General features: G+C 37.8%; 1 protein-coding gene across 1 annotated transcript in view; it reads right to left on the bottom strand.

Annotated features, from left to right (window-relative positions):
- The window catches only part of LOC306767672 (low density lipoprotein receptor adapter protein 1), a gene marked incomplete at both ends in the record, with an annotated part of 39,480 nt that overhangs the window by 11,056 nt on the left and 18,352 nt on the right, over positions 1-10,072 (bottom strand). Inside the window, 2 exons of the mRNA XM_079255752.1 lie at positions 4,571-4,683; positions 6,227-6,369. Coding sequence (XP_079111878.1) covers positions 4,571-4,683; positions 6,227-6,369 — 256 coding nt within the window. The remainder of the gene's footprint in view (positions 1-4,570; positions 4,684-6,226; positions 6,370-10,072) is intronic.

Below are 10,072 nucleotides of genomic sequence, written 5' to 3'. Positions count from 1 at the left end.
CCAGGAGTGTGTGTAATACTTGTTACTTTAAACAGATATGTAAATGAGCCCCGCCGAGTGATGCACTTGACCTCTTTCACTAAATACAGCCTTTATTGCAAGCAGCACAAGGATAATAGCATGTTTTCCTCTCAGTATGACAGTTGGGAACAACGTCAAATGTATAAGTTTAAGTTTTTCTTTAAAAAAATCTTCTTGAGTCTGTGACAACAACGATGTATCATCATCATCATCATCATCATAATCACTGCTGAAGGATGACACCAGTTGACTGCATTCAGCACAGTGTGGTTCCTGTAAAATCTGTAATCATTACAGCAACTTGTAAACTGTAAGCAGTGGGGATTTGTGGACATCTGACATTCATTTGCAGCTTCACGTCAAAAGGCAAAGGGAGGGTGCTTAAATGAAGTAATTTATTAGACTGACTAAGAAGCATAAAATCACCCGCGCTCCCATCCCCTTCTAAAGATTGTTTTCTGGATGGATATACTGATGCATGACCCACATAGCAATGCCCAGGACACCCTGCTCTCCCTGTGTTCTAACTTATATTTGGGCTGTTGTTGCATAAAAATGAGCTGAGATGTTTGACCTATTTAAAACAAGAAAACAAGCCTGATATTAGTGAAGTAAGCACTCATTATAAACTCAATTGTACAACTTTTTGAGCTTAGTTTCCACACTTCCTATAAAATTTTGCACAATCTGAAAGTTATCGTTACACTGAACTTGTAGTATTATTATGTAACATTGAAAAAGAGCAAGGAAAATGACCCATTGCATAATTTGATATAAACTATTATTTTGAAGGCAACGAGGCAATTTGTTTTTGTTTTGTTTTTTTGTCCTGCCAAACACTTGGGCAGCAGAATTATGGTCTGGTCGTACATCTGTGGGTGTATTTCCTTTTTGTTGAACTCCATATTAGTGCTGGATCTCACCAGGGAAACAAAAAAGGGGGGATAAAACAAAAAAGAAAAAAACTGAAAAACCAGACTACCAGCTGGTGCACCTATAAAACATCAAACTAGAAGCACTCAAAGTGCAGACTGTTGCCAAACCGAACCATTTATTTGGCGAATTGTGCAGATTAGAAGCTTTTACACCAAATCTTTTCCTCCCATATTAATGAATCCTTGAATAACTTCCTGGATCTCAGCATTGATCTGGATCATCCAAAAGCTAAACAACTTGTTCCACCTTGTTCCATTTTGAACATTTGATCAAAATCTGTCCATAAATGTTTGAGTTATGTTGTTGACAGACAGAAAGCCAGTGGCTTCATCTTGGCCCAGATTCAATGAGAACATAAGACCTGTGTGTACATGCTCATTTTCACTGAGGATGCTGCAGTCAGGGATCTGCAACAACTCAGACAAAAAGAGATGAGTTTGGCAGATTTCCTTTTTTCTTTTTTTTTTTTAAACTGTAGGACACAATACAACAGCATCATTTCATATTGTTGCTGGGACATGTATGTTCCCTGACAGATACATCTAAAGCTGAAGGAAAAAGAAACAGCCTCACAAATTATTTCAAACCAATTGAACACATGTACATTCTTGTCAATGAGTTGTTTTCCATGAACATGACTGTATGCTGTAAATAAACTGCGCATACGGGTCAGTGCACATACAGTGCACTTATGATTAGCCAGCACTCCCAAATTACTGTGTGTGAATCAGAGTAAACCATGCATGAAATAATATAATTAGAATACAGTTACATTTACATAAACAACTGGGTCATTGTATGTATCAAAGGGAATCTGATGATAAAAATATGTCATTATAAAGGATGCAACTGAAATATTGTGTTTTATTTTGTAGAGTTTAAAAAGTATGTATGCATATCACTCATAAGATAACAATAAAAGTTCAATAACTGTTAGAGATGTGACAACACAGTAGGCCGTACTCACAGCAAAGGCCTTTAGCTTGAAATAAGAACAGGAAAAAAAAAATTGATGGTATCACACTGAGCTTGAACAACAGAAGCTGAGCTGTCAGTCTGCATCACATCTCCAAAGGGGCTCTCTGGACTGTAATGCTTTGATCTCCTCACTGCACAGAGCACCGGTACTTGTGAGGCAGAGACTGAATATCATTGGAAATATTTAAATATTTACTGAACAAAGCCTCAACAGAATTTCAAACATCAAAGACTGAAACTTTCAGGATAAACAGAATAAAACAAGTCTGCTGTTTAACAGGGAAATCACCCACTTCTGCTCCGCTTTCAATCAACAACGCGGTTGAAACATTTCTGCTAAAAAGCAAATGGAAGACAGTCAAAGGGTCATCAAATGTCCAAAAAACTGTCATGCATGTTTATAATCCTGCGCGCTCGCTTCAGAGATCCAACAGACACTTCTAAGAGCATGTCAGAGCAACGGGTATCATTACCAGGTGGGGTGTCAGTCATCATTCCAGCTCTCCGTTTCTGACCCTCATGTTTTGCTGATTGATATGCTGTTTGGTTGCTGTGAGCTCCTGCAAGAATATGAATCAGTAACACGAGCCCAGATGGAGACCGAACACCCTCACAATATTCATCTCACTGAGAGAATCACTGTCTGAGGACTGTATTAGTTTATAATGTGTCGATTTAGATCTGGATTCTACACAAAAGCAAATAAAGTCAACTAATATAAGTAGCTGTAATAATGTTGTATTAAGGTTGTATCAATTAAAACTCAAACGTCTTTATTTACAATTAATTGTATTATTATTATAACCTAGTAACAAAAAAACACAGATTATTCATGTTCTGTAAAAAACAGGCAAATTCAACCATGTATATTGTAAACTTAGTGCATTTTTAAGCTGTGAGAACTAAAGAGCAAAGTGCACAATTGAGCTACCAGCACTGTTAATGTTGCTCACGTTGACAGATCATAGCGATATCCTAGTCTGAGTGTTTGGTGCACCAAATTAGATGCACTGTTAACATGTACCGCTGTGACTGTCAAAGCTGCTGAATAAAATATCACACTTAAACTTAAATGTCATATAAAAGAGTTGCTGCTAGACTGTTTATGGTTGGGCGCGTGTGGACGGATGTGCAAGGAGAATCATGGGTGCGGGGTTCTTATTTCCAATGCCATGCACAATGCCTTGATGTCTGTTTTTCACCCCCCTGCTAAGCCTCCCCTGAGGAAACCAGCCCGGCTCCCACAAAGAGGGAATACACAATTAACTCTGCAAACACACCAATTTACATACATGTTAAAAATGTAAGTTGAATTCTCATAAAGCGCTCAATGGATGCATCTGCAGACACACAAACAGCTCACAAGCTGGATACACATATCCAAGTATTTTCTTCTTTGGTTGTCATAAACAATAAACAGTCCTGGTTTGATCCTCTCTCTTATCTCCGCACTTGTCTTCTTTCACCCTTCGCTTGCTGTCTTTGGCCACAAATGGATTAAGTACAGAACAACAAAATACAAGACAGGCAGTCGGGGCGCTTCTCTGAGGTGGGGGTGGGGGTCTTCATAAAGAGAATAAATCCATCCTGATTCGACCCAAGCACTGTGTGTGGCCTCTCTCCTGTATCATTACCCTGAAGTGTCAGCAAAGCCTGGAAGCGCGAGTGAGCAATTAGTTGTTGGTTTTTCGACATTCAGAGTTAAGAAAGGGGAAAGGGGAGGAGTGGCTACACACAGAGAAAGAAAGGAGATCAAGGACGGAGCTATATGGTCTGTTACAGCTGATAAGGTGGATCAGGAGAGGAGGCAGACCTCTGTGCCTTTATCATAGCTGCTTCTCTAATCGCAGTCCAGCCACTGATGTTTACACCACATTACCAATATGCAATGCATGGTATGACCAAACCAGGGTTACTTGGTTCAGTTCTACAAGAGTCAGAGCCCTGCAGGTTTTCAATGTGTCCCTGCTCCAACACTCTAATGAGCTATTGTGCTGAATTACTCACAATAACTCATTCTATAAACACTGTGCATTCGATAAACAATAACAGTAACACATTAACATATGCTGTCAGAGCCACTTGAGTCAAGTGTGTTGGGAGTTGGGAAACACTGAAAACCCACAGGACTGGGACGCTTGTCGGACCGAAGCGAGTGTGCCCTGACAAGCAGTGAAGGCAGTAACATTTCCGCCCTGCTATTACTGGTTTTACAAGAAATTAACCAGACACAAGACACATAGCAGCTCTGAGCTTGTTTAATACTGAGAAAGGAGTTCAAGGTATTAAGGGAGGACAATTCCAAGTGCCAAACAACCATCTGGAATCATTAATTATGTCCCCTCTTAAGCACTAAAGCATCCAGTCAGCTCTGTTTGCAGCCACAATAATCATGTGATCTCAGGAGGTCAGCAAACTCTGTGGAGATTCAAATCTGGGATTCTACCTCTTAATCTGTTGACCACATTAATTCATCCTATCAGCATCATGAATCAATTGATCAAACTAATGTAAGTAAATCTGATGGAATAACTTAGGGTGAGGTTGTGATTCTTTTTATAAAAGACCAAGATGTAGATATCTGGGTAAGCGACACCACAACAGCTCAACACCTTACAGCGTGGCTAAAATATACCTGTATATGGAGACATTTTCTATGAGGTCCGCCGTCTCTGTGTCTGTGATGATGATGCCTTTGGGTGATACAGTCAACGTTACTTTCCGAAACTTCTTAGCACTTGCTCTGGCCTGTGGATATGGAATATAAAGACACACATTAAAATCAGATGGAGAAACTCATGCCTCGGGTGTATGGAGAGCTAGCCTGTCGGCCTGACATAAATATAGAATGATCCTTCTTGTGATTAATCTCCAAAAACTCAAAACTGGGAGGGTATGCTACTGAACAAAATTAAGCAGCCTGCTTTGCCCTAGAACTGTACTAAGAAATTTATAAAAAAGAGACAGAATGGGGGGAGGAATGCCGCATTGTGTAGCCCAGAATGAGTGCCCGAGGTCGGGCTGGCAGCCACTGACTCCCCCTGCTGCTTTGGACCATCTGGACTTTAAGCAAATACAGTCATAGTGCTGAGTTTGTGGTCTGTGAGAGTGCCTGTTGACAATAAGAGTGACCTCTTTACTATGCAATTAAATCCCAAATGAGTTCCGATTAGAATCACACTCAAGTAAATGACAGGCCAAAAATCAGACAAGAAAGTGTGAAGGAATATATCAGAGAAAAAGACTTCAGGGTGAAATAAGAGGAAAATGTCTGTTTTCTTATGATCCAACTATAAAAGAGCTTAGATTGTTTGAAGAGGGAATATGAAAGCCAATGATGCAGTGGTGTCTTTAAGCAAAAAAATAGGACTTCTCAAGGACAAAGAACGGTGTCATGGCTTGCTGTGGGGATCAAAATTCTCTCGAGATGGAAACAATGTACATTAGATTTTGCCTACATCTAAATCCCCAGCAATAAGGAAAAGGTAAAACTCAAAAGGGAATGAAAATGTTCTGTGGTTCATTCATGCAGAAGCAACTATGTTTTCTGCTGTCATGTCACAAGTGTCATGCCACCAGGCAAAAACCAATCTGTCAGCTTGAGATATGCCAAGTTCAGCTTTACTCTGTTCGGCCCCTCTGTCTTGTCTCATCATGTCTGACAGAAATGAAAAATAGTCACAAATGTATTCAGTTCAGATTGATTAGTTTCCAAGGTAACAGACAACTGATTTTCTCTTTTCCGTTTTGGTAGAAACCAGTTGAATTTTAATCCTGCCATTAGGTTCGGTTCAGGCTCTAATTGAGAAGCAGGGGTTTTATGATTAGACCGCCAGTGCCACGATGCTTGATGGGCAAAGAAAAGCCTTCAACAGAATTGAAACCATCTTTGCTGGTGATGTCATGTGAATAGATGTGTGTGTGTGTGTGTGTGTGTGTGTGTGAGTATGGAAGGAACTGGGAGGCAGAAACATGGATAAGTACACCCAGTTATATATAAGAAAAAGTCAGACAACTTCCAGAAAAAATCTGGAAGTTGTCTGGTTTACATGCAAAAATGGTCAAATGTTCAAAAATGTTGAGAAACAATGTAGGTGACACTGCTCAGAAAGAATACTTTAATGTTCTGTGTGTTTAGGAAAGCATTGTGCTTTGGTGTTTTGGTGCATATCCTGGGAACAGAGTTCTTCTTAAAACATAGTTTTAGTTTGATCCAACAGTGGGGTTGATATATTACAGAGCATATTACAAACATAATATTGTTTGGGTTGTAAAGGAAGCAGAAACTTACCGTGGCAACAATTCGGCGAATAGCAGCTGAGGCCATGTCCTCTCCTTTAGGCTGGCCCACCAAAGTCATACCCAGGTACTTCACATTGAACATCATTCCCTCCAGCAAGGTCTCCTTTGTGTCTGTCCAGTTCTCTGGTAATTCTGGTTGGACAAAATAAAAAAAAGAAACCAACTAAATGTTCAGAGATGGCTAAACAACAGTATACACTCAATATGTTCTCATTAAGATGTTCTGATTGGGCCCCTACTCAGCCCAGTACTTGTATTTTCCTTCTACGAAGTTGGAAACTGCACACTATACACACATTAAAGTCACTAAAATATATATGAAAAAAAACCTAATTAATTAAATTTCCTATAATTTTGCTAGGATAAAATATCTAAACAATTCTACAAATCAGACATGAACAAATTGACAGTGTCAACAAAATAAAGATTTTTTTTTCTTTTAGAAAAATATTATTACAATGTTACACTACAGAAGTAAAATTAGAATAAAAACTAACATAAAAACTTGAAATTGCAAATGATCTATGACATGGATTGCAGCATTTTGTACTTTTGGTGTAAAGATTACTTAGTAGGGCAGCTGTAGCTCAGGAGGAACAACAGTCAGCTACTGACCAAAAGGTTGTTAGGAGACCTGATCAAATCCTTGCTTCCCTTGACTTTATGGTAAAGTTTCCTTTGACAAAATATTAAACCAAGACGACCACATATAACTACTTTATGCTAGTCAAAGCACATAGTAAAAAATCCACAGTTTAATTGGGTTAATGTTGTATGTTGTGTTTAAGCACTTTGAGAAAACTGTTCCACTAGCCTAACCCTATATACCGAAATGTTCATGACCAGTTTAGAGACCAATAGATCTTTGTCATCTTTTTAATACAGGAATATATACAGATCATTCAGTGTAGCATAATCATTCAGCACTCGAGTGCAACAAAATCCAATAAGCTGTTGTTTTGAAAAAGCATTTACAAGTTATATACAACATCTGCAAAAGATTTGTTCTGGTGCTTAAAACATCAATATCCGTTGGATTAAATGTGTTTAAGTTTCTTTATTACCTATAAAGGAGACTTTGGAACAAACTGGAGGCTTGAGTAACTTTGTAAATAACATTTGACAGATCTGTTGTGCAATCTGTCACCTTTTAGCCCAGAAGAAGACAGACTATCAGCATTATGAATTTCTTTCACACGGTAGGAAAAAGGAATAAATATGGATTTGAACAATGATATGCCTCACTGGTCCCACAAACCCAACAGTGAGAGACTGTACAGATTGTCTGCAATCTCCTTTGGATAACATGACTTCCAACATGCAGTACCAAGCTGTCCCAGAGCTTATTACTGTAAACAGTGTGAGGTACTGCACTCATGCAGAGAGCTGAAAATATCTCTCAACTAAACCTGGATACTACACAGATGAGCAGCAGGGAAAGAAAATAATACAAAGTTGTGCAAAAGACCATGATTCAACTTATGTGATCCAAAATCCTTTAATCTCCCATATTAAAACAAATTCTTAGTCAAATATACACTAACTGTATTACGAAGAAGTAAATCACTGGACCTGATGTGTTTCCATGTCTTTTTTTTCCCTCACACTCCTACTCACATAGCCCCATGAACAGCTATGGAGATCAAATCAGTGACACACAGAATGTCCAACACTATACAGGCTGATACTGGCACTAAATTCTTCTCTTGGGTTGAGCCATCTGTCACTGGCAGACCCCATGCAGCTGTGAAGGCGGACAGCATCCTCATTACACTGCATCCAACAACTCTGAATTATTAACTAATCTTCAATTACACTGTGGGGGCCGTTTCAAAACCAGAAGGCACATTTGATATTATTAAATGTGAATGTTAGGGTGCACGGTGGACAGCATATGGCAGGGTATGCAGTAAGCCAATGCTGGTTGTGTTTTCTATTGTGTTTTGCTTCAAAAGTTGTACATTAAAATTCTAAACAAGCACAGTCCGCATCTATTACTTAGACCTGTTGTGTCTCAATGCTCTATCGACAAACGTTAGATATTTATGATGCTTTTTTTCTCTTTTGGAGGTTAGAGGTTGAATTCAACTGCTGCAGACTGCAGCGACCAGAAATAATATCAACTCATGTAAACAAAAATAGAATATAGACCAAACCTATAGAAGCCCAAAGTAAATGTCAATAAACTGTTTACCACGTCCTTCCACTACACAACGATTGCTCAACTTTAGCTTTGAGCTAAATGTTGCAGTTATTTAAAGAGGTTAACACAAGTGCATGATAGGAGGGAATAGATTAAACAGTACAAGTCTGCTCTAGTATAACCTGCAAACACTCAGCTTTTATGGGCAGTTACATACCTTCAGCATTGCCTCCAGAGACAAATATATTTCTATCTAACATCTTTATATATTTTATGGAAAACCTTGCAAGTTAAGCTCTTGAATAACATAGAATAATGAAAGACTCTATAGACTCAGCCTTACTTGGCACACTCCAACAACCTTGGTTTAAAATCATATGTGTTTACCAACAAGAGGAGCATAAATTGTGACTTTATAACTATAATTTCCTTTCTAGAATTAAAGTATTTTAACTTTTCATCCAAATGCAGGCCCCAACTCTATTTACCAAACATACTTGCGACAGCTCATCACAAGTTGCCAAATATAGTTTATTTCTAAACTGCTTTCATATATTTGAAAAAAAAAAAAAACTGTAGTCTTTAGCTTAACCCCCAGTCTTGTTCTAATGTGACTGATTCCTAGATATGGTTAAAGCACTCTATCTGGATTGCTATATTAGTCTTTTACCCGTTCCTGTGACTTTATACATCAAGTATTTGAATTATATCAAGTTAAATTAATTTAAGTATACATTTGTTTAAAACATATTTGAACACTTTTTCTCCATTTTGCCCTTCTGTCCATTTTGGGAACAGCTTAGAACTGTATATAACACGAGTAAAAAAAATATAATAAAATAAACAGAATATGGTAAAAATCTGAATAAAATTGCAACATAACATGTAAGAACTATCAGTCTACTGAGGCAATTAAAAACCAAAAATTCTCCTTTTTTAAACTTATTCTCTGTTTTTAATTTTTTCTTCACTAATGAGACAGAGCTGGTTAATCATTGTTCTTATTCCTACTCATTCTTTGAAGTGAAAAGTATTTTAGGAATCAGCATATTTGCTAACATCAGTTCCAGTCTCAAAGGACAGATTCATCTTCTGGTTTTAGATGGATAAACTCAGCAGAAAAATAAAATAAATTTGTAGTAAGAAACAAGACCTTTCTATCCACATAACTGTTATTTTCCCTTACATGTACCATTGCTGAAATCTATCAAGGGCTTTTATCATTTGATTATTGTATTAAATGAATTCACTGAATCAAGTAAGCTAAAAGCTGCAGAATCTCAAATGAAATTTTAATTTGTGAAGATTTAATGCTACATCCTTCCCTCCCCTTTGTCCTTGCAAAAGGTAGTGATCAGTTGCTATTGAAAATTACTGATTAAAACTATTTCCAAATAAGGCTCGGTGAAATGGTCAATAAATCACAAACCAAAACCTCTTAATAAAAACCAACTTTTGCATACTCTCTGTTTTAAAACATATCTGCGGGAAACAGTTTTTAATTGAATTTTACAGAAATTCAATTAGCGAGTTGGCTGCAGCTCATAAAATCTGCTACTGCTGCAACAGTCATTACTTCAAGCAAATAGATGACTGTCACTGCAAAGGAAGGATTTCTTTACCCCTTTTGTGTGAAAACTGAGACTTAATGCTAAATGTTCTGCACTGGGCAAAAATATGAGCCTGACAGAC

The sequence above is a fragment of the Telmatherina bonti genome, assembly GCF_933228915.1.
Source record: "Telmatherina bonti genome assembly, chromosome: 16".
NCBI classification, from domain to species: domain Eukaryota; kingdom Metazoa; phylum Chordata; class Actinopteri; order Atheriniformes; family Telmatherinidae; genus Telmatherina; species Telmatherina bonti.
Note: the sequence above shows the minus strand (reverse complement) of the source record. Positions and strands in the feature narration are given on the sequence as shown.